The sequence below is a fragment of the Cyprinodon variegatus genome, unplaced genomic scaffold (assembly GCF_000732505.1).
Source record: "Cyprinodon variegatus isolate N-32 unplaced genomic scaffold, C_variegatus-1.0 Scaffold6, whole genome shotgun sequence".
Classification (NCBI taxonomy): domain Eukaryota; kingdom Metazoa; phylum Chordata; class Actinopteri; order Cyprinodontiformes; family Cyprinodontidae; genus Cyprinodon; species Cyprinodon variegatus.
In genome coordinates, this window is record NW_015150459.1 from 1,896,284 (window position 1) to 1,921,046 (window position 24,763).

Genomic DNA, 24,763 nt, shown 5'->3' on the forward strand with positions numbered 1-24,763 from the left:
TACTCTAACTCGAGTACAATTTTTGGATGCTCTATCCACCTCTACTCCTACTATTGCCACAGTGCGATAAATTATATTATATGTTATGAAAATAAAACCATCTGTCAGAAAGGAACATCTGGATGTGCATGACTGATTTACAGCACTATGTACTGTATGTTGTAAGTTAATCTCTAATATGTACTGCAATATTGTTTACAGTTGTATACAGCCTTACCGAAGGTAGTTACAGTTTATCTTGAACATTTACACTCATTGTTTGAAAATGTGCCTTATATTCTGATAACTCTACACACAATCAAACACATGCAATCAATCCTTCTGCAAAATCCAACTTTACTTTCAACACAATCAGATTGCTATTTTGTTTGCAAATGAGAAACACAAACCTTCAAATTAATAAAATTTTTGAAGAACCATTTACAGTTTTCTCAGTTTTTTTACACACAAAAACTGGTACTTGAGGCACAATGACTAGAATATGTAGGTGTTATAAACTATCCTATTGAACGAATTCAGCTGAACACAACGATAACCCCTGCTATTCTCTTTAGATACAGTACTAAAACATAATTTTCTCAAAAAGCTTCAGGCATTTTCCATGCATTAAGTGCAATTACAATGAGCAAGATGTCATGTGTTCAAGGAGCAACTTTTTTTTGCAACTTTTCACATGGCTCATAATATTAGTAAACAACTTCCACAGATTTCTGCAGTTTGAACAGAAAAGGGCCGCATGTCAGACCTTCTGTTTTCATGCAATGGAAGCAAATATAGAAAGGCTAAAAAAAGCATAGTTTAATTGTTTTTTTTTATTATTATTACTGTTACACCATCTACAGTAAATGTCATTTTTTTATGTGTTTCACCATGTTTAACCTTGTGTAAGTATGATTACATTATGATTACATATCAAAGACTTTACAGTTTACAAGATATTCTGTGTAGTTTTCTCCAAGTTAAGGATAACAACATAATGTAAATGTTTTTACAACACATTTATGTTCAATCAGCAGCAAGCATAGCAGTGAAGAAAAAAATTTTTTTATTAAATTTATCATTGCCTTTTACACTGAGCTCATCAGTGTTTTATTTGTTTCTATAAATGTTTATTCATTTGATGGCTTATGTGAGACATTTGCAAGCAAAGTTTTATTTAGAATTATTTGATTTTGCAGGACAATTGATGGGTTTTGAAGACTGTGGGTTTTTTATTGTGTGTAGAGTTTTAAGAACATGAGGAATATTTTCTGAGAATGGGGTTGAAATTAGAGAAAAACTCAATGTAAAACACTATGATGAATAAAAAATCACAACTTATGACCTTTGTTTCTCTTCTGTGTTACACTTCCTGATATATACATAAGTATATATTATATTTCCCTGCAAAAAATATACATCCAACCATCACTAACACAGTGTTACTCATAAAATAGAAGTTTTGTGGCAGCCTAGAGGTTAGGGCATAGAGCTTGGAATCCAGAGGTTCTTAGTTTGAGCCCCACTCCCAGGATTGCCACTCTGGGTCCCTGAGCAAGACCCTTAAATTGCATAATGACAGCCTACTGCTTCCCAAGGGGACACACTAAAACTATGCTGTATCTTTTCATGCATTCCAATGTTTGCCTCCATTGCACAAAAACAGAAAGTTTGACCCTTGGCCCCTTTTCTGTTCAAGCTCTGATGCTAACTGTAAAAACATTGTAAAACACAATCATGAGGACAGATTTTATTGAAAGTTTCATATGTAAGGAAACCTATTTGAATGCATCGAGTCACCGACTTGCAGGATTTGCTCCATCAGGGGAAAATCATGCAAGTTTATTGTCTTCATGGAATACGAAATAAATATTATTTAATATGATAAATCTAAACCATTTAGCAAAAGATAAATGTTAAAAGGGGCAATATCTTTATATTTAAAGCTTTTATACTTCCCGTTCTTCTGAGAAATATTTGTATTCTTATCCTAAAATACTTTGTATAATGACTCATTTTATTCTTAACTCTGCCTTTGGGTTGTTGTTTTTTTGTCTTTTCGTCTCTCGACCACTAGGTGGTACAATTTATCCATTTAAGACATTATTTAACAGGACAGACACTTTTATTTCACAAGTTGAGATAACTTTTACAAAATGTTGCTTAGAAATATTAGGTGGATTCATTCGATTTAATTTGGTCAATTCACAACATAAAATCATTTTAAAATTAAATGCAGTAAATCAAGCAAATTGGGTTTTATCTGCCTACCCCTTTAAAAGATTTAGCAGTCTAATAAAGAAAGATTATCTGTCTGTGGACAAAGATATACATTTACATGTAGATTTACATGTAAATACATACACTGATTGTTTAGATACTTAATAGGTATAATAACTAACACCAATGGCGTAACGACACAACAATAGGCAAGTGAGCAACATTATCTGAGTGGTCCCCATATGAAGTACAACACCCACTCTTGATTACCCATAATTCCAAGTCATGTTATTAAAAAAAAATACTCAAATATATCCTTCTTTGAAGATATTTATTGCGGTTTGAAACATATTATATGAGTGTATTTTTCACCAACTGTCTAATAAACCATAGTAAATAAAAGTACCACTGTCTGCTTTGCTATTGGTGTCGTATTTAAATGGCTCACCATCCTGTTGAAGTCTTGCATGTGTTGGCGTATAAATAGGGACCGATATACATATGTAATTTCAGGTGGAATTAAGATACATTTTTCGCACCATTACATTGCATAGGGAGCCTGGGTGTCAGTAACAGGGCCCCGAAGATGTCGGGGGCCCCTAAGCAACTGCAGTCTCTGCTTACCAATAGTTACGCCATTGACTAACACTGTTCAATAGTTTAACATGTTCAGGCTCCACCGAAGCACAAAAAAGCATATGACTTGAAGTCATCAATTCATTCCATATTTTCACACCAAAAACTGAAAAACATCTAGATTTTATGTTTCTACCTTTAGATTTTTAGATTTCATTTATCATAATGATTTAGCAAATGTTCCAGTTAAAACTCTGATTTTTTATTTATTTATTAATTTTTTTTTATTCATGCATGTAGCCAACTTAACTTGCAGAAGCAGAGTTCATTTCTGTTTCCCTGTTTATCAACAGGAAAAAACGTAAAAATCCAGGAAAATAAACCTGGAAAAATAAACTTCCCAGACTAAACATTCCAGTGTAACTGATACATAGGAACAAGGGTTTTTTTCTTCCTTTCTTATATGCAAATATCTACTTCCTGACTCAGCGTGCCTTAACTTCTAAGTGAAGGTGGGGAGGGAGGTGGGCGGAGCCATACACAGTGTCAAACTTGACTATACTCCAACACACACAGCAGGATCCAGGTAAAATTCCTAAATGGAGCACGAAGACACAAAACAAACAGGACAGGTAAGGAACTGTTTTCCTATTCTCTATGATCATTCAGCTGTAGCCTCTGTCTAGTATATGCTGAAAACCTCCTTATGTTGCTTTGTCGTCACCTGTGTTTTGCAAAGTCACACACCCAATGTGACCCTTTGAAAGGAGAGCTTTGTTACACAAAATCTAAAAAGCATATTTAGTGCTAAATATTGACTTTTCCTTCTAACATGTTAGATTTTCATGTTGATGTTCCCATTTTGTCAAAGGGGCATTGTAACTGAATAGCCCGCTGCTTGGTGAATGAGCAAAACTATCCTGTTTATCAAATCAGAAGGCAAATATTAACACGTGTAACAGAAAATGAACTTCTGTTTACATTCAGGACCAGGTCGCCTTTGTACACTTATCCATTTTTCAAAGTTGCTAAAATCTCTAAACATATATTTTTTTATTAAATTAAACAATCCAGATGTTATAGAAAATAGCAAAATATAACTGTAAGAACTCCAAGCTTTATTTTGCTAAATCTATTACTGACAATTTACTTAACAGGATTGGTTTAGGATTTGACAAAACATTCTGACTTTATACCTTGAAATGTGGGTTCAAGCAGCTGTTATCTAACAATAGCCCATCAAGAGGCATGTTAAAAAAAAATATGCTTTTAATTACTATAAAAACTATTAAGTGAAGGCTAGCAGGCATTTAAACCTATTTTAGTTAAAATATTTTTCATTCTTATTAAGTATAAAAACTAGAACTGCACAATATAAGGATAATATGGTGATTCTAGTGCTGGAACTATAGGCTATTGGTTGCAAATATTTAACATTTCCTGTATATATTTCTTCTTTTCCATTATCAAATCAGCCTCCCTTTTCTCAGGCAGCTTTTAAATTGCAGCCAGTAGATAATACTAATCAAGAATATGCATCAAGGGCAGGTACGATCCATTCAGGTGGTTGAATATATCATAATGTAAAATCTCAGTGCAATACAATGGAGATTATGTATAATGTGTAGTGTTTTAGAAATTGAAAGCTAAAAGACCAATGCTGTCTGAAGCGAACACATATTATCTTTATTGTCAGTTTATACTTGAAATAAATCTGATTAGTTATGTTTCACAATGGCTGCAATAAATGTTGAGACTTAATGTCAACCTTCCTCTTAACTAAAGATACTGGATCAAGATTTTATCCTAATGCCTGTTTTAAGAAACCCATCTTCTGGCATTATGAACCCTAATTTGCATAACAGAAATAAAACACATTATATATTTAAATTTCATGTTTCAATCTAATGGATTTATTAATTATAAATAGGTTTATTGTTGTGATTTTACCTAAAATGAATGGTTAGCAGTTTATCATTTGAGAAGTATTGTGTGATCTTAGAATTTCTATTTTTTTATTTTGCTTTAGGGTTCTTTTGGAGTGGGAGAGGGTTATTATTACAAGGTATCCTGGAGTTTTATTGAACAATTAAATCTAAATCATTCCAGAGTATCTAACAGTATTTACTTCATTGTGTTAATTTTAAGGCTCAGAGTTGATTATTAACCAACAGATGGAGTTCTTAATTAATCTATCTTTTCAGTCAGTTAAAGAATATCACACTGAAGGAGCTGTAATTCATCTTGTATCCTGCTAAAACGGGCCCCATGGAGTTCAGGATGGACCAGCTGCTCCCCGGTGAATTTTTCGACTCAGATCTCCAGGAACAAGAAAATGAGGATCTCCAGCTTAGAGTGGACTTCTTCAGGAAACTGGGGTACTCCACAGCAGAGGTGAAAGCTGCTTTGAGAAAGCTGGGCCTAAGTACAGACACCAATGCAGTGCTTGGGGAGCTCGTAAGAAACAGAACCACCAAGACATCACCCTGTGCTTCAGACAATGATGAGACGCATCCGAAAGACCCCCTGCTGCCTCCAAGCTGGGACACTGGGACCTACAAAATCCCACCACAACTCAGTGACAAAAAGACTGAAGATTCAGAGCTGAGGCCGATTGTTATTGATGGCAGCAATGTTGCCCTGAGGTAATATAAATGATATTATCTTAGAGTAAATCTTCACAAGTGGTTTTATTAGGTGCATCTTGCCAGTCTGCGGTTGGACCTACGTTTGCACTCAGAACTTAATAAATTTTTGGTGGCTCAGAATCAACAAGCTGTCAGAAACATTCCTTAGAAATTTTGGTTCAAACTGACACCAAAGCATCACGTAATTGCTGAAAATTTGTCAACCTGTTCTAACAAATTAAAAATGCTCTTAATTAGGCAGAGTTATTTCATTACAGTAGATTCCTTTTTTTACATTCAAGATACTAGTTTTATATTGTCGGAGCTTTGTGACAGTGTGAGTTACCTGCTCAAATGTTGGGTACACAATGGTCAAAAGGAGATAAACGTGGTCAGTAATACTTGGTTAGGCTGTGGCATTTATACAATGTTCAGTTTATGCTAAAGTGCCTAAAGGTTGGGGCAAAATGAAATGTAAACATTCAGCTAGGTGTTTTCGTTCACATAGCTGTCCCTTTTTTTTCCTAAAAAAAATCCAAAACAATTCTTTAGTCAACAGAAAGATTTCTGAATGAAAATCCTACAAGATCCAAAGTTTCTGGAATACTCAGATAGATGTCTCTCGCATTAGTCAATTTAATCCCCTATTTATTTCTTTATGACATTATGTTTGAACTTTAAAATACCTATATAAAGTGGTCGGTGAGTTTAGACAATTTACTAAAATCCTAATCCATCGTAAGCATGATACTTTAATGTCATTTGTAGTGCCTTGTGTAATAACTGTGAGACCATCCTTGCAAGAAATCTATTTAGATATTTTGCAAGTGGAGTAAAAAAAAAAAACACCCAGCTCTGAGCTAATTACATAGATTTGCAGAGTTTTAAGTTACTTGACTCTAAATGTGAGTTAAACTGCCTGAGCTTGTTTTGCCAACAAGCCACAGCTATAACATGCAAATTCAGGAGCCTCACCCTTCTACAGATTTGAAGCACAAATGTAGCACACAATTTCCTTCAGTGGCGTCATTTAAAGGCATGTGGTGCTGGAACAGATACACTAAACCTTAACTACTTCCTTTAAGATTTTTTCCACTGAAATTCCTTTAACTGATGCCCCCTTCCCACACAAACCCTCTCTGTTTTTTTTTCTTTTACAGTCATGGAAACAAGGAAGTGTTCTCATGTCGGGGCATAGAGTTGGCAGTGGATTTCTTCCTGGACAGAGGACATGATAATATTACTGTGTTTGTTCCCTCTTGGCGCAAAGAGCTGCCCCGAGCTGATGCCCCTATAACAGGTTAGAAGCTGGTTTCTGTAAGAGGAACCAGAAGAAGTTAAACATTTTCTAACAAATAAAAGTTTTTAAATGAGCCAAAAGTCTAGTTTCTGCAGCCCATGTTAGTCGGTGTGGCTGGATTAAACAAAAAAAGATACTACGTATTTCTACTGCACATCCTATAACCTAAATGTAAGATTGGTGTATGGATAACATTCATCTTTCTACTGAAATAAAAATAAAAACATATTTAAAAGATTTATATTTAAAAAAAAAAAATAAAAGTGCATTTCTTTTCTTTTAATAAAACAATAAATTTGAACTTTACTGTAGCCGTGGCAGTAACAACTCAACATGTTCAAACAAGAGTTTTTTTTTTGCTTGCTGGGATCATGTGAGATATGCTGTAAGACAAAGAAAAGGTCAGGGCATTGTCTTCCCTCTTTGGTTTTGATTTCAAGTTTTATTCAAGACAAGAAGAGAACAGCGAGTAGGTGCTTCATAAAGTAAAAAAGAAATGAGAAGCAAACGGTAGCTGTCATTAAAAACGGTTCTTTCTATCTAACTGTTTAACTATGGCTTTCACCACAGTGTGTTTCTTTACTGTGGCTGTGGACATTGCATAATTCTTTATCAGTGAGTCAGTGATTCATGTTTACATCATCCTTGAGTTATTTTGGGGAAAAAAATAGACACAGCTTAGTATAGATAAAACAGAAAATAGGATTTGATGATAAGAACAGGTTTGGTTACTTGTAAGGAATGATTTTAAAATACATTGTTTTACACATTCATATACATCTTTAAATCTCTTAATATTGCCTCATTAAACTCTTTGGGTCTCATTATATAACAGATTGATTTTATATCACTGAGTTCCATGAAGCTGAACCAGCCTTTTAATGTTATTGCTTCTTCTTAAGGCTCTCGTGTTTTCACTATCTGTTAATCCTTGGGTGGAGTAACCAAAGGTTTATTTCAGAGTGTGCATAAGGAAGTAAAAAAAGGGCCACAACCACCCCTGGGAAAGTCCCATCAGGAACCTTTGTATGTTTTTTTTTTTTTTTTCCGTTTTGTTTTTTTCCCACACCTACTGTAGTTTGTTTGCATAGTACCAACAACCATCCACTGCAATAAGTCAAATGAAAACAATCACTCAGGACAACAAAAGCACCTGTATGAAAAATATGCTCCTGACTAAACATCAATGGTTTAGTTTCTTTGTTTGTTTCTTATGAACATGGGTCATTTCAGATTCTGTATCTCTATTACTTTTTAATTTGCCTACCTTACGTGTCAAGAAGTAAGATATATTATAAAAGTCATAGCAGCTCTATTTTGTTCGGTTTATTTAATAGTGACTATAAAATATCATATTTCATTTGATTTCTATAAATCACGGCACCTTTGAGAAGTGCTTACTACATTTTCTTAAGGCTATATCTACCGTATATCTTTTGTTGTATCCTATTTTAGGTATAGAACATAATGTGGGCTATTATATTATATTAACTAGTAATATGTGTTGCAGCATTTAATTTACTTAACTCCTACTTTTATGAAAATTTTGAAGACAGTTTACCCTAAATCACTAATCTTTTAAGGTTAATTTGTCATAACTAAAGTACGCTTTTAAATGCATTACAGCATACAGTTTTATTCTATACATGCAGTGTGGGTTTTTAAAGCATTCTTTACAGCAAACTTCAATAAATCAAAAACAGCATTTAGTCGAAAAGTTAGAATATAATACAATCAAAGCATGGTCAAAATGATGCTATTTGCTCTACATTTTCTGCTTCTCAAGAAACTGGTCAACTGTCCATCTAGGAGTAGGACTTAATCTTCTTAATGCTTGCAAAAATCGTATATAGTTTGTTTCCAACTTACAAAAAGACTTTCAGCCCAAATAATTGCTGCATATTTGAGTCTGTATCTATAAATTAGAACATTTATTTATCTACATTTGGCTGACTTGTTTCATTTGCTCATTTCAGATCAACACATTCTGCTAGAGCTTGAAAAACAGAAAATACTGGCCTTCACTCCGTCACGCCGCGTTGGTGGCAAGCGAGTGGTTTGTTACGATGACCGCTTCATTGTCAAATTGGCGTATGAGTCAGATGGAGTGATTGTGTCCAACGACACCTACCGTGATCTTCAAGGAGAAAAACCTGAGTGGAAGAAATGCATCGAGGAGAGGCTCCTCATGTACTCATTTGTGAATGATAAGTAAGGAGAACATGCTGCATCTTGTTTCCAGTAATACTGTCAAATGAGCTGCTGCTTTTGTTAGAGACTTACCACCTGAGTTTGTAGAGTTGGTGAAGAACCTTCAACTTTCTGATTTTTTTTTTTTGTTCTTTTTTTAGGTTCATGCCTCCAGATGATCCTTTGGGTCGACATGGACCTAACCTGGACAACTTTCTTAGAAAAAAGCCCCTGCCTGTGGAGCAAAAGAAAGTACCCTGTCCTTATGGTAAGGGATGTTTAGTACACAGAGATTAGAAATTTAAGACATAAGGTTATTCTGTCGTGAATTGGTTGATTCACACATTTATTTATAATTAGATCACAGCTGAGTAATGAGGTATTGGCTTCCATTCTGCAATAACAAACAATACGTAAATTTAGAGAGTGCACTGATGCAGAAAAAACTCATTCAGATTTGTTTTTTGGGCTGTTTGAGTCGATGAAATCACAAAAAGGTGCAGCTGAGCTGATTAGCTGGCATTAGAACACAACATTATGGTAGACGAAACAATTTCTGTCAGATTTAATGCAGATTCAGAATAACAGCCTCTTGCATTAAATTTGTAGTGGCTTACTCTATGTGTTTGGCTACCTAAGCCATGTTGGACATTGTCGTGGAAGCCAGAGCTTATGGTGACAGTTGTCCTGCGTGTACAGCATGTATATAAGGCGTGGCTTTCAGCTCCTTCTGGAGGGGAGGGGGATTGAGTGCTTGGAAATAAAAGGTAAAAGTTTTCAAAACCTTCCCTTCCTCTGCTGGTTTAAGAAAAATAACAGACTACAGCTTTGAATAAGTTTCTAGTAACTGGTACTGTTTGTACTGTTTGCACTCAGTGCTTATACCTGTGCTAACCTGTACAACTTCTGTACTTTTGATGGCTGAGTAATGAAATGTCTTTGTTTCCTTTGATGTTGCCGGGAATTTTTACTGTAATATCTTACAGTTCTGCAGGGAATTCAGTCATGTCCTGATAATTGCTTTATTTAAAAGTACAGATTGGTCTATGCAGTTTACCCATTTATAGCTTAAAGGTATTGTGGAGGATCTTTTTAATACAACCGCCTCTGCAATAAAAAAAAATATGCATGTGTAAGAGCATGCACGAGCATACACGACCTGTTTAAAATGTGTTTTTCTCATAGCTCATACAAGCTTACTGTGTGCACATACAGTGGTGACTATATAGTGGATTTTATAGCAAAATCAGTTAACCGACTGTTTGGACAGATGATCACTACTTTTTGCTCCGTTGGTCACGTCACTCCTCTTCCATGCCATGCCTGCGCCATCCTTGGTATTAGTTGTCGCTGTAGGGTAGCAACAGCCTATGGCGACAGATGGCTTTTGTGACAGCAAATCCCATAGTGCTTTGTGAGGAGAACTCTCTGTGCAAAGCATTCTAGGATATATCTGCCTCTTCTAAGGGCTTTTTTTTTTTTCAATCTCATATACTTTGTAGACACTTTTTCTCTTACAACCCTTGGCCATTTTCAAAAAACCGTGGTGAGAAAGGTGAGCTTCAATGACTGTCTGAAACCATTGCTCACCACAAATAAAAGTGTACAAGAGCACAAGAAGATAGCTAACGGAAGGAGCACATAGGGCAGCCTTAAGTAAACATATCACCAGAATGATTGACAATTTGGAGGACCACTTATTTAGATGATCCATCCAGAAATAAAAGATCGTCCTCTATACTTTTAATTAGTAGGACCCAGTACATTCAAATACAAGTACATTTTTAAGGAGTATTTTAGAAACCATAAATAAAACACAAATTAACATATTTATTAAGCTTATTTATATCTACTGTAAGTAAGATTGATTTCACAAGTTTCTTTAACTTTAACTACAACTTTATCTGGTTCTGCAGATAGAACTTTCTTGCACAGAAATGTGTTGTCAATTAGATAATTAGGTTATATATTTATATCTTTCAGATAAAAAGTGCACTTATGGCATCAAGTGTAAGTACTACCATCCTAAGCGGGCAAATCACTCCTACCTGTCCCTGGCTGATGAACTTAGAGAGAAAGCTCAGATTTCTTCTGGAAAAGAGGAGAGAAAGGCAAGATCATCAGTCAACTATCTTCAAACTGACCCTGAGCCTTCTCATCTTAGACAAACCTATCAAAAGATTCGGGATCAAAAGAGTTCCTCTGTTTCTGATCACATTCTTGAAAACAAACCACTGCATTGGGAAGACTTAAGAAAAAGCCCCAACCAAATGCTGTCTTCAGTAAATGGGGGGAAGTGTCAGAAAGAATATCTTGGGCTGCACTTCATGCCAAATCATTATCATCCAAACATATCTCAGGAATATTTAGATTCTGGGTTTGGCTCCTTTGAGAGCCATTACTCTGACATGCATCCATCCCTCAGCTGTACCCACACACTTGGACCTCAGCATCAGAGCCCCTTTGTGGCATCCCAGCATGCCTCACTTCATGTGGAAAAGAAAAGCTATCACTGTGGAGGATGTTGTTCCCATCCTCAACACCAGAGCAACATTGAATGCAGTCAGCCTCTCTACAACACTTACCATCCAAATATGTTCCAACACTGTGTACATCAGCAAAGGAGTCTACCCGCTCATTTCCATAACAGTGGAGCACCCTCCCTCCATCATAATTACTGGTCAGATCCCTTTCTGTGTGCCCCCCAAGCCAGAGCATCATGCCCCATCCCGTCTTTGTCCTATCCTTCATGTTGCCACAACGCCTGCTGCTCCTACAAGAATCCTCAATACCAAACCTGGGGCCAACAACAACCACCACCTTCTGCTGCATTCAGTCAACAGAGATCAGAGATGCGCAAGAAGCTGCATGCCATCTTCAACCCTCTCCAAGTGGATCAGGTCATGGAGATGTTTCCACACCTGATGGATGCAGAAAAGCTGGCTGCAGAGATCCTGAACATGAAAGCGCAGGGGATGATCTGATGGGTTCTCTTCAACCTGAAATCTCAAGAATAATTGGGATAATCTCATTAAGAACCTCAAATCTTAATGCTGTATAGAACCACATTAATGTTGTTTTATAACAGCAGTTCAGATCATGAGTGTCAATTCTTGCTATTAATGCATATTTCTAACCGGGCTCATTTAAGTGTGTGAAGACAGAACAGGTTAACTGATTACTGTCATTGTTTTTGTGTTTTTTTCGAGAAACAGTATTTCTCAAAAAAAAAGCAAATAATACAAGGCCCAACTACACCATTGTTGAGTGCTAAAATTAGGATTATATATACAGTAAGGTTCAATGTAAGTTATTGCATTCACATCTGATGAATGCTATTGTTAAATTGCACTGTACTGTAATGTTTATGTAAATAAAAATAAAAAAAACAGCTTAGGAGGACCAGTCATGATGTAAGGACTACAACACTAGAGCTACCATCAAATTCAGCGGATTAATAATGGACTATTTCACTGCATTTAAACATATTTACTATATATCAAATTATGAGTTTCCTAGATCAATATTATTCAATTGAGCAGATCTTCAGTGCTTAAAACCTTTTACTTTGCTTTACTCTGTTTGTGTAAATATTAAGACTTACTCTTATTCTCTCTCTCTCTTTCTTTATATATATATATATATATATATATATATATATATATATATATATATATATAGTTGTCTTCGGTATTGTATCTCCAAACTTCTGTTTGAGAGGTCATTATTTTTGTTAAATATGATGTTCTTATTTAAGGTTTAACTCTGTAAATTGTACTTATATTACAAACACAGGATGGACCAATCTGTATTTACAGGTATAAATCAGTCACAGTTTTTGTCAGGCAACTCATTGGCAAGCTATTACGACAATTTGCAGTGCTCTCTACTATGGCAGTGAAATATGTGCCCAAATTGTTTAGAAACATTAGCTAGTGCATAGTTATGTGTACAACATTTCCGTTCAGTGTAACCCTGCCATTCATATTTGGGATGAAATGTGCCTCTAGATATACTGTACTGCATTACAGGACTTTTGAGAGTTGATGCATATTGTGTCCAATGCTATTTTAGGTTATCAAGCTGCACAACATGTTTTTATTCTTCTGGTTTCATTTTTGTTCTCTGGATCAGTCTGCTCATTCAGTATTATCTTTGATCTAACCACAGTTCTAATCTGACAAGGAAACTGAACTGAGATAACTAATAAAAGCACTACATCCAAATTAGAGGAATGTACAAAGTGTGACCTCTCCCTTTTACTGTAAATGTTTGTTTCCATGAAACATGCTGGTAAAAGTAAATTATATAAGAGTTTAAGTTACTTTTTAATGAAAATGGAAATAGAAATTGGAAATGAGTTCTCTTTAGCACAAATCTGAGTTATGATTGTTACTGTTGTGGAGAAAACCTGATAGAGGACAGCCCTCTACAGATCTGACTTTTCAGCTTTCTCCAAGCTCCTTGTCCCTTTGAGGACTTACTTTAAGCTACAACAGTCTTGTACCCCTTGCAGTATAACTATTATTTTTCAAAGTATGAATTCTTTAATCACCTTAAAGTATTATGCTCTAAGTTTGTCTGGAATATGTGAAACTATAGCTTGTCATTTTATAATATAAATGTTGAAATTTGTATGGTTTTCAAATAAACCAAGATTGGTTTTCTTTTAATACAATTTAAAGTATTAAACTCTGAAAGTGTGTCTTGTCCTTTTTTTCTGCCAAATTCCTTGAATATTGTGAATGTGAAACCATTTCAGTCTGAAGTCAGTGCTATTGCTATTTTATCCACAAGGTGGTTCTCATTTTTATCATACTCTTGATCTTGTTTAAAGAAAAAGGCAAAAAAAACAAAAGCATACTTTTATAAATTGCCTGGCTAGAATGATGTATTGAACCATTTGCTGTTCAAAATGTGCACCTGATTGACTGATCAGACCAAACTGATGCCTATTTTTAATCGATTTTGTTCGTAAACTGCACTGCGACAGACTGCATGTCCAGGCAGGGTGTACCCTGCCTCTCGCCCATACACTGCCACAGATAGGCAACGGCCCTACCACAACCCTGACAGAATAAGCAGGAGAAGACGGATGGATTGCACTATCACACAGTATATTTACACACTTAGTTTAACATAGATGGTCAATTGCTAAATATTTATTTCTTGAAAGTTAACGCACATGATGGTACACTTGTATTATCATCATTGAGTCCATTCTCTCCGCCTTCATCACTACCTGATTTGCTGATGCCACCATCAGGAACAAGCGCAGGGTGCAGCATATGATTTGCCCTGTAGACACTGAAGCTGGCTTCAGTCTTCCTTCTCTTCAGAAACTGTATGGTTCCAGGACCCTGAGGCAAGCATGTAAGATTATAGCTTAACCCTCCCACCCTGGACACAAACTCTTTCAGATTATGTTCAGCCATCAGGACCAAAACCTCCTGACGCAAATCAGTTCAAACTGGCACCATTTGGCTAAATACATTTTAATAGTAGATAGAAAAGCATTTAAATCCTTCTAACTCAACATAATTTGAACATGAGCTAGCATGTCTACCATGCTAGAAGAGATTTAAAGGAATGGATTGGATTATTTTTTAATCTGGTAAAATCTTACCAAATTTCCTCTCAGCTTTAGGAAACAGATACTAGCTTTGTTCAGAACAGGATGTCTCTGTTATCTTAAAGCAACTCCAAACTGGAAAAAAAAAATCTGTATTGCTTCATGCAAATTCTGTTTCATGCAAATTTTAACTCTGAGAAATGAACATGTTATCCAATGAGAGTAACAGTCTGACGTACAAGGGTTCAATGATGAAGTTTGGCGCTATGACCAAGTACAATAAACAGGTTTTCTTTGACATCAATATTAATAATATTGCATGCGCTAACTATATGTTGGTTTAACAGTAAAATCTTGGTATTAAAACCAAAATTTGATACCCTTCTTTTAGAGTTGTGGCTTTTTGCAGCAACCCTTTGATCTTCTACCATAGTGTTCATCAATGCTTCCTGCCCAACATATAAGCAAGATACACTAAATGCTCAGATTAAATCTCCCCCATAGCACTAGTGTTGAAATAGTAGCACACTTAAGCAAAACTAAACAATAAATGCTGTGTGTATTATACAAGTATCAATATTTTTATGTATGTGTCCATTTCTTTTTTTTTTTTTTTCCTGTCGTGTTCTGCATTATTGCAACAGAACTGGAATCTGAGTGCCATGCTCTGCCCAACACTTTCGCTTTGTCAAGGGAGGCTTGTCAGAATGAACCTGCCCCCCCATCCCACCCCCCTTGATCATCCAATTGCTACTGGATTATTATTTATTCAAGATTTATTATTATTAAAGAACTAGTCATGCCAGACATTACTGGTTAACAGGGGAAGAGAAAGAAAAAAGATATGAAAGAAAGTAAAGAAAAAATTTAAATCAACTGCTGTATCTGTAGAACACAAAATGTCTGCAAACCCAAGGGAAAACCTGTAGAAGCAACTGCAAACAGACACTAGGAAGAGTCACATGCAACCAAAAAAAAAAAAAACATGCATTTCTGAAAACTTTGAGCCTGTGTTTAACATGGAGTATGCAAAGCATGAGGTAATAATTGGACCGTTTAAATGCCTTTGTCTTAGAGTGATCAGTTTGTGCGTTCCTTGTTGCTCTTTATTAATGTAGATTTATTTTAATTTTAACTGCGATAGGCATTGCGTTTTTTTGTTTTTTTTTATTCCAGAATCACTTACTGACTGCTTAATTAGGGTACAACATAAATGTAAACAGTTAATATTTATTTATTTATTTTGTCATTTTGAACAGTATTTTAATAGTGTGACTTTTTTAAGACATTTAGTTGGGTTTAGAATACCTTTTAATAACACAACAATATCATGTAATTGAATACTGATATTTTCAAGCTTCCTGCCTGCTTTTCAACAGTGAGCTGCTGGTGTGCTCCCCTGGAGACACATACCACCAGGATGACTTTGTTCTCTGGAGGAAACCCTGTGTTTATTTGACCGAAATTCCTTATTATCACGTCAATCTGACAAGTTATCAGGCTGATCTTATCATCGAAACTGACAGAGCAACAAAGCTAAAAGTCCTTTAAATGATTTGCTGTATTCAAATGATTCTGTCTATGGTATTCTGAGAAATGCTTCAATATGCAAATACCTTTGGTACAAATCCTTTGGTACAACCTGTTCTCTTGAACAATTACTTCCTTTGTGGTAATTTCGTTGCATATTCTGAGGCCCTTTTCTGTTACAATTTTTCACTTCTGACAGCGTCATATCTGTTTTGGCTATTTCAGAGATTTGAAATATGCACATCTCCATTTCCAGTGTAAAATCTTACTGGTGTAACAGCACTGCCCGGAGGTGAATAATGTACTCATATCATTTTAATACAAGTTCATTGGCAACAATGAAGTTTTAATGTCATAGTCACAATGGTTCATGAAGAGAGAATAATGTACTTACGTATTTGATTAATAAATGGTAACCTGTCAGCTTGTCACAGTTTTCCAGCATCAACTGACAATGAAGCTTCGTTTCTCTTTGTTTTCATACAAAATACAGTAATTAAAAAAAAAATAAGCTGGGTTTAATACATTTAAAGTTGCTTCATAGTTAAACATAAAGAGATTAATGTGTGTAGAAAAAAAAACAGAACAGTTACTTTGTGAATGGTAACTTTATTTTTTATTTCAGCCCTAACATATTGCCTTAAAATCATATACCTCTAAAGAACTTTTGCTTTACACAATTATTTCATTTCTCCTGGTCCTGATTTTGCAGCAGGAAGGTTCTAGGTTTGATTCCTGGCCCGGGGTCTTTCTGCATGGAGTTTGCATGTTCTCCCTGTACTTGCGTGGGTTCTCTTCTGGTATTCCGGCTTCCTCCCACAGTCCAAAAACATCATGGTTAGGTGAATTGGCTGAACTTTATATGACATTTACTACCATGTCTGCATAACCGGGTTATGACTAATGTCTAATGCTGACGCTGATAGTGACATTCTTTCATTCCCAGGCCATCAGCAGCTTGTGGAATGGTACAAAGGCACCATGTCCTGGTTTGCTGCCAAGAAATGGAAATAAAATTTAGATTCTAGACAGGATGTTTACATAAAAGAAAAAATGCATGCATGTCATATATAGGCTACACCTTCACAGTTTTTTTTATTATTTCAACAAATATCTTTTTTCAAATCAGACAAGAATATGAATCATCTTTTTACTGATGTGATCTGAAGCATGTAAGCATCCTTAAAAATTTGGTGTGGGAAGTTAGTTGCTTTATTTTTTGTGGTTTTACTTAAGTCATATTTCTATTCAAAGATCTACAGGTATGTGAATAAATCATATACAATGAGTTAACAACTTAAGATAAATTAAACAGAGACACATTTATCTAAAAGGTGGTCATTTACTTAGAAAGTTGTGGCATAGTATAAATAGACTATATGAGAAACCTCTAGGGAAAATGAGATTTTAAGGGCCAAATTTACATTCTTGACATAAAATTGTAGAAAATCCATTAGGTGGTTAATGTTTTGGAGGCAAATTAAAATGAGTTACCATTCAAAGTAGGCCTGTCCATTGTGACTGCCATCACACAGTGATGCATCGTGACTCTGCAGCTCCACACCAAGGTGGAACTCTGCTTCCCCCTGCAGGTGCCCCAAGAAACGAATAGTTCCTGTGCTTATCCGGCCAGATGGCAGCATGATCCTAACCCGGTGACCCAGCTGCAAGTCCATGGGCGAGTGTGGGACAAAAACTCTATGAGGGCCGTGAGATGATTTCCAGGATCGCACACTTCAGAAAGAAAGAAATAAGTTAGCACTACAGTCAAGATAGAGGGGTTCTTTTTTTATTTACTTCCTTTTTTTTTCTAAGTTATAGTTTGATTAATTCATGATTTCCTCTTTTTTTTTTCTTTAAGAAAGACAGGGCTTAGAAAATGCTACTGCATTAACTGTAATAAAATTTTTGGAAACTTTGTTAAGGGAAATAGTTTTTCTATGTTGTATCCACAATTTGTTTGCCGGAAAAAAACAGCAGTTGCTTTTGTTGTCTTAGGACAAAATCTAAAAGGCACATGTTAAATTTAAGTTCTAAAACTTAAAACAATCCCTTAGACAATATGTAAATTCTATTGTTTTATTACAGCAAGTAAAGTAACATCTTCCTAGAATCAGATTGGATATATTTGTATTCTTCATGACAAAGATTCAACAAGGGGTCATAAACATTTATCTGATATTTTGATCTAGATGCTAGAATTGCTGCCCATTTGTCAGCTAGACATCAAGGTTCCCTAACTCCCTTTCCACCTCATCCCAAACGTGTTCTGTTGGGCTGAGGTCTGCTGAGTGTTGATCTCAATAGAATCCTGTGTATTATTTTCATGTGAAAAAAATTGTGATAGATTATTTGAGCATTTTATAAAGATGATAAGGAATTAAATGGGTATGGTGTGGTGAAAAGGAATGTACATCCTTTAAAACAATATTAAGACCTAATGAGGTGTTTCAACGATTCTCAGCTAGTATTAGTTGAAAATGAATCAAGTAAAAAAAAAGTTTTTAATTAACAAACTTTGGTGAAATTGCTACCATGTGATTGTGAGAGTCCCTTTTTTTCTGCTTCCAGGCAATTTAAGAAGTGTACCTAAGGTCCATTTTTGACAAGGGCATAACCTTTTAAAGGTTTAGAGAAAATATACATGGTTAACTGGTGTTAATTGAACTAAAATCATTCATAAATAGAATAAGTCCTGATAACATTAGTTTACTTTAAAAATATAAACCAAAATGGATGTGATGTAGATGAATTCAAACATGCCAACATAAGTTGTTAAAGTTCATGGATTTCTGTTTTTACCACAAACATCTTAGAAGGTTGGTGGTAACTACGCATGAGTCCAAGTTCCATTCTCATTTATTGGCAAGTGCAAATACTTTATCAGCACAGTTACTGGTATATTTTAAATGCATGGCAGCCATATTGGATTTTTGGCTCTAGGTTGTAGACAAAAAATGTCCATGAGCCATTTCCACAAACCTGCTCAAGGCAGGATTAGGAAAACATTTTGCCTTTTCTCTGTTTTATGAAAGGACTGATGGGAGAAAGCTTCTCTATGGCGAATCCCTGAATCACCAAGTGAAGTAGACACAGGCCCACATCTATGACTTGTTTGAGGGCAAGCCAGCTTTGCAGGAGAGTGTTTTGCAGGGATTATGTGTGGCTTGGCCAACCAGCAAGCACCAAAATTGCATAAGTAAAAAGAAGACTTAGAAATAATTTCCAACAAGAAAGCTGAGAAGGTAAGATATCGATTTTAAATGTGAAGCATCTGCTTGGCCAAAAGCAGGGTTGCTTCACCGTGTGAATATTACTTATGCAGATTTGGTTATTGCTGCATACTGCCTTAGGGAGCTCAGAGGCTGCTCGTCAGATTTTATAATGGGAATGTTTTGTGAAAGAACCTTGTCTTTTCCAGTCATAACTGTCTCTGCAGTGGATCTTTCTGTCTATTAACCCAACTTCAAACTTGGTTATTAGCACAAAATAAAAATGTAAAGCACAATTTAATCATATCCTTTAGCAAAATATGCTGTTTAAATGGATAAGAGCCTAAGGTATTTCCCCAGGGAAAAAATACACACACAAAAATAAAGAAAAACAATCAACTGGAAAAAATAAGTAGGCCTATATATTATATATGGTTTTTTTTTTGGTTGTTTTAACATGCCTTTCAATAGCTACATTCAACCATTTCTGATATTTAGTACTTGTATCATATTGCCGCCATTTGGGCAAAGTGAGATGGTGCAATTTGAATTGGAGCAAATGCAACCTTGGGGTTTTGGGACAATAAAAAGATAAAATTTGCCAATAGATGTATTTACCTACCTTAAATTGCTTGGATATTATGTGGGAAAATATAAATAATTCAAAGATGTCTTTTCTCGTTGGTGGTTGAATAACCCAGTAGTAAAGTTAAAAAAATTTCACAGCTTTCTTCCTCCATTGCATCTACAGTAATAGGTAAACAGTCACAGTTGGGGTTCTAAACTTTTATATTCACAGATGTATAAAAATAGTTCTAGATTTAAAAAAGCCTTTCCTATAATTTATTCATTACTTTTATTACAGTTGTTTTATTAATTAAATCACAAGGCTCTTTCAAAAGTGTTCCCATAATTAACTTTAAGACAATTTACAGTAATCAATGTCAGTTCCCGACAGGTTTATTTGGTGGACGGCTTTTTCTTTTTATGTTCAGGTAAAATTAGTTATTTTGGAAACAGGTGTTGATTCATTTGTTTTTTGTTAAAATTGTCTGAAATTGTCTTACTAAATTCCCTTTCATTCATTCAAACTGATAAGGGGGGCATGGATAAATGAATGAATGAATGAATGAATGAATGAATGAATGAATGAATGAATGAATGGATTTTCATTTATACCTTTACACAGAAAAGCGTGAATGAATGAATAACAGCCTTGTTAAAGAAACAAACCATGAGGATTATTTTCCTCATTAGTAAAAAAAAAATGTGATTTATGAAGTGGCTTCACTGTATTAACAATAATAATAATAATAATAACAATAATTTTACATAACCATTATATATTCCCAGATCTGAATTGTAGGTCTTCTTGCTGAAACAGTTTATTCATCCTTTCCTCATAAATTTTTTTCTGGCATTCAATGTACTGATGTTTGGCAGTACTTAAGAGATTTTCTTACACTAAAACTTGCAAAACATATCTGTTCTTTTTTTTTATTTTATGTTTACATGCATTTTTAGGCAGGGAAAAGAATCAATGGGGGAACCTGAAAATGCTCGTATTTTACTTCTTTATTCATTATATAAACTTCTTATAAATTTAAGTAATGCTATTCTAAATAGAGGAAAATAAATTAAATTAACTTAATATTTGCAACACATGCAGTTTGATTACCAAGGTTTTTTTTTTACTTACATGCTGACCTACCCATTTAATGACTGTACCTTGAGGCTGAAGATAAAGAGGAAGTAGATCTTGAGCTCAGTGCAGTTGATAAGGATTCCTGGCTCCCTGACGAACTGCATAAGTGGCTTTCGCTTCTTGATGACACTTTGGATCTTTTACGTTGAGAAAAACCACCTGTTCATCAGATACAGCTGTGGATATCTTTGCCAAATCATAATCTTCTCAGTTGTACAATACCTTTCAAAATTATTCTCCCCCCTTCAACTTTTTGACCTTGAGGAACATTACAAGCTTCAAACATAAAGATATAAAATTTAATTTTTTTTGTTAAGAATCAAAAAGTGGGATACAGTCATGAAGTCGAACAAAATTTATTGGATATTTTAAACTTTAACAAATAAAAAAATTGAAAAAATTGAAAAATTGAGTGATCTATATTATTCAGCTCCCTTGAGTTAATACTTTGTAGCGCCACCTTTTTGCACAAAATACAGCTGCAAGTCACATTTCAGTCTCACATTGAGAGACTGAAATGTTTGCCCATTCTTCCAGAAAAACAGCTTAAGCTCAGTGAGGTTGGATGGAGAAGGCTTAAGAACAGCAATTTTCAGTTCTTTCCCCACATTCTCTTTTGGATTCAGGTCTGAAAAATGACTTGACCATTCTAACATTAGTGCTGATCCATTCCATTGTAGATTTTGCTTCATGCTTTGGATCATTGTCTTGTTGGAAGATAAATCTTCCTCCAAGCCTCAGGTCTTTCAGACTTAAAAAGGTTTTCTTCCACAATGGTTCTGTATTTGTCCCCATCCGTCTTCCCATTAATTTCAACAGTCTTCCTTGTCTTTGCTGAAGAAAAGTAGGCCCAAACCAGGATGCTGCCACCCCCATGTTTGACAGTTGGGATGATGTGTTCATTGTGATGAGCTGTGATGCTTTTATGCCAAAAATAACATTTTGCATTGTTGCCAAAATGTTTGATTTTGGTTACTTACTACCAGACCACCATCTTCCACATGTTTGTGTCTCCCAGGTGGCTAGTGGCTAACTTTAAACAAGATTTTGGGGGACATCATTAAGAAATGGCTTCCTTCCATAAATGCCTGATTTATGCAGTAAAAAACTGGTTGTTGTCCTATGGGCAGAGTCTCCTACTTCAGCTGTAGATCTCTTCAGTTCATCCAGAGTGATCATGGGTCTCTTGGCTGCATCTCTGATCAGTCTTCTTTGATCTGAAGCTTCAGTATTATTGCTTCCACAGGGATGTTTAAAGCTTGGGAAATATTTTTGTACCCAAATCCAGCTTTAAACTCCTCCACAATTGTATCTCAGGCCTGCCTGGTGTGTTCCTTGTTCTTCATGATGCTCTCTGCTCTTTAAACAGACCTAAGAGACTATCACAGAGCAGCTGCATTTGTACAGCGACTTGATTACAGATAGATTCTATTTATCATCATCAACTCATTTAGGTCAACATTTGATCATTAAGTGATCCTCAGTGAGTCTGGACAGAGTTTGCTCTGCTGCACTGAAAGTAAAAGGGCCCAACAACTTTGCATGCCACCCTCTTTATTTTTTATTGTTAAAAAAGTTTCAAATATATGATAGTGTACCATCTGTTCTTGATTCTTCACATAAAACTTTAATTTTATGTTTGAAGCCTGAAATGTGGCAAAAGGTCAAAACGTTCAAGGGGACCGAATGTTTTCGCAAGGCTCTGTATATATGATTGCTCTGATTTACTTGACTGCTCATCCAGATTGTCCCCGTAGTCTCTCTGCTCCTCATAAGTTCCCACCTTTAGCAGTATATCAGCCTCAGAGAAAACCTGGGTGAAACAAGGTTAATCTGAGTCATCGCCACACACTCAACAGGAACAGCAAACATTCTAGCTAGCGCACCTGATTACGCAGCTCTTCATGTTGTCTTTGCAGCTCTGAAAATCTCTTCTCCCAGGACGCTCTCTCACAGGCGATCTTGGTTTTAATCGAAAGGATATCTCTCTCAGTTTTGGTCACTCGTTTGTGGAGCGCGTTAACGCGGTCCGGGCTCCCTGGGATGGCAGCTGTCACTTTGCTTCCACAGGCTGTTACATGACATTAAATAATATCACATAGTAGTTCTATTTGCCTGAAATACATATGAGTTTTACAGATTAAAGGTGATTTTTTTTTAGCAAAATAAAAACTTTAAAGTTTATTTTTAAAGTTTATTTTAGAACCCCATTTGGGTTTTAAACCTTGTTTAGCATTTTAAAATATATAACATTAACATTTGTACTTCTAAGTTAGTCAAAAGTGTTTGGTTTCTATTCTTACCGACATGTCTTGTCACCTGTCTGCTTTTCTCCTCTGTGATGCACTTTTGTCTTGGTAGGAATTTGATTGCATTGTAAGGACATATCTGCATAATAAATGAATACCACTCATTACACAGGAGTCCTAACAAGCTATACTCAAGTGAATTAAAAAACATGAACATCAGACTCACCCACAGAAACCTGCAGGTGCAGAGGATCCCCTTGTATGTCCATGTAAATAATGTCTGTAGGATGTATGCTGTCATTGTTTAACATGGTCCTCTCAAGTCATGCTATTCTAATAAAACAAGGAACAAAACAACTATTTGTACTTGTTGTTTATACCACAACGATAACTAGAAACTGTTGATTTTATGATACTCACAAATTTACATTTTCTAAATGTGTGTAATACTGACCTTTTCCAGAGTCTTCTCTGTAATTTAGAAAACAGTCCAGAGTGAATTAACAGGTAAATACCCCCTTTTTTGATCAGTTCTGTTGAATGTTAATGTGATCCATAAGGCTCGCTAACCTGTTGCTATGCACCCGGTTTGCGTGAGCAGCACTTGACGACTGCTGGGTAGGTAAATCTTGCCTAATCTTCTTAGCAATTATACAGTCCGGTTGCAGCCTGGCTTCTTAATTTGGTCTGCTGAGCCTTGTGTATATAAACAATGAAAAGAAACCATGCAGTGCAACTAGAGTCTGTGTCCATCTGCTTTGTCTGGTCTTGGAAATATAGAGCATCGAGCTGTAGATGCAAAACTTGTTTTGTTTCTTTTTTTACAGCCTGAAAATGTTAATGATCTAATACAGTATAAATAATGACACTGCATTGATTACAAGTTGATCTGTCCAGAATGTCATATCGTGAAAAATTCATGTTTATTTAGCGTGATTTAAATGAGATTTTTTATAAACATTTACAATACATATATATTTCCATAGCTTAAAAAAAAAACTAGAAAAACTACATGTTTGAAAATGATTGAAAAGAAGTTTGCAATTTTCTATACTCCCACCTCTTTACACATTCAGTCAATTTTTGTTGTAAAGCAATACAGATAACCCATATATATAAATGTATTGAAATATGAACTAACACGGATATACATATTCACTGTTACATATCAGCATATATATTTTCATGATATCACTATTAAGAAGAATATTTTTATAAATTTTTTTTATATATTCATTGTTCCAAAAAGTCAATCCACAGCTTGATACACAACGGCTTGCACATGCTGCTGTAAGCCTATCAGCCCTGCGCATGCCTTCGCCATGACCAATCATCATCTAAGACTCTGCTTTAAATGACTGTGTTCAGCCAGCAGTTTTCTGCTCTATCGAGCTGCAACCCTCCTCCACCATTTTCACTATTTTCATCTGGCTCCCCTTCTCCTGCAGCCTCCGTTCCACTACCATTGTCAGTCCCCTGGTGGGATATCTAATATCCTAATTCAGCTGCTTTATCATAACATGTTAATTATGTAATCTTATGTCTTCCACTGAGGCCTGAGTGAAAAAGCTAATATTTCTCATTTTAATAAAACTCTCTAATT

At 35.4% G+C, this 24,763-nt stretch overlaps 2 protein-coding genes across 3 annotated transcripts; one reads left to right on the forward strand and one right to left on the reverse strand.

Moving 5' to 3' along the window:
* Positions 1–3,317: 3,317 nt before the first annotated feature.
* On the forward strand, positions 3,318–12,177 carry LOC107084711 (ribonuclease ZC3H12A-like). Of its 2 annotated transcripts, none has more exons than XM_015374661.1 (6): positions 3,318–3,407; positions 4,980–5,420; positions 6,563–6,702; positions 8,679–8,913; positions 9,054–9,160; positions 10,876–12,177. In XM_015374661.1, exons 2-6 carry the CDS (start codon positions 5,044–5,046, stop codon positions 11,874–11,876), a joined length of 1,860 nt encoding a protein of 619 aa, XP_015230147.1. In that variant the 5' UTR covers positions 3,318–3,407; positions 4,980–5,043; the 3' UTR covers positions 11,877–12,177. The 2 variants fall into 2 exon arrangements, with proteins under 2 accessions (XP_015230147.1, XP_015230158.1); XM_015374672.1 differs by having other exon boundaries at positions 3,342–3,407; positions 4,984–5,420.
* A 4,461-nt stretch (positions 12,178–16,638) lies between these two features.
* LOC107084903 (CAP-Gly domain-containing linker protein 4-like) lies at positions 16,639–23,746 on the reverse strand. The gene is made up of 8 exons (XM_015374966.1): positions 23,615–23,746; positions 23,387–23,493; positions 23,215–23,299; positions 22,798–22,982; positions 22,640–22,724; positions 20,935–21,070; positions 17,489–17,728; positions 16,639–16,988 (listed from the first exon to the last, which is right to left on the reverse strand). The coding sequence occupies exons 2-8, from the start codon at positions 23,459–23,461 to the stop codon at positions 16,931–16,933; spliced, it is 864 nt and encodes a 287-aa protein (XP_015230452.1). The 5' UTR covers positions 23,462–23,493; positions 23,615–23,746; the 3' UTR covers positions 16,639–16,930.
* Positions 23,747–24,763: the final 1,017 nt, after the last annotated feature.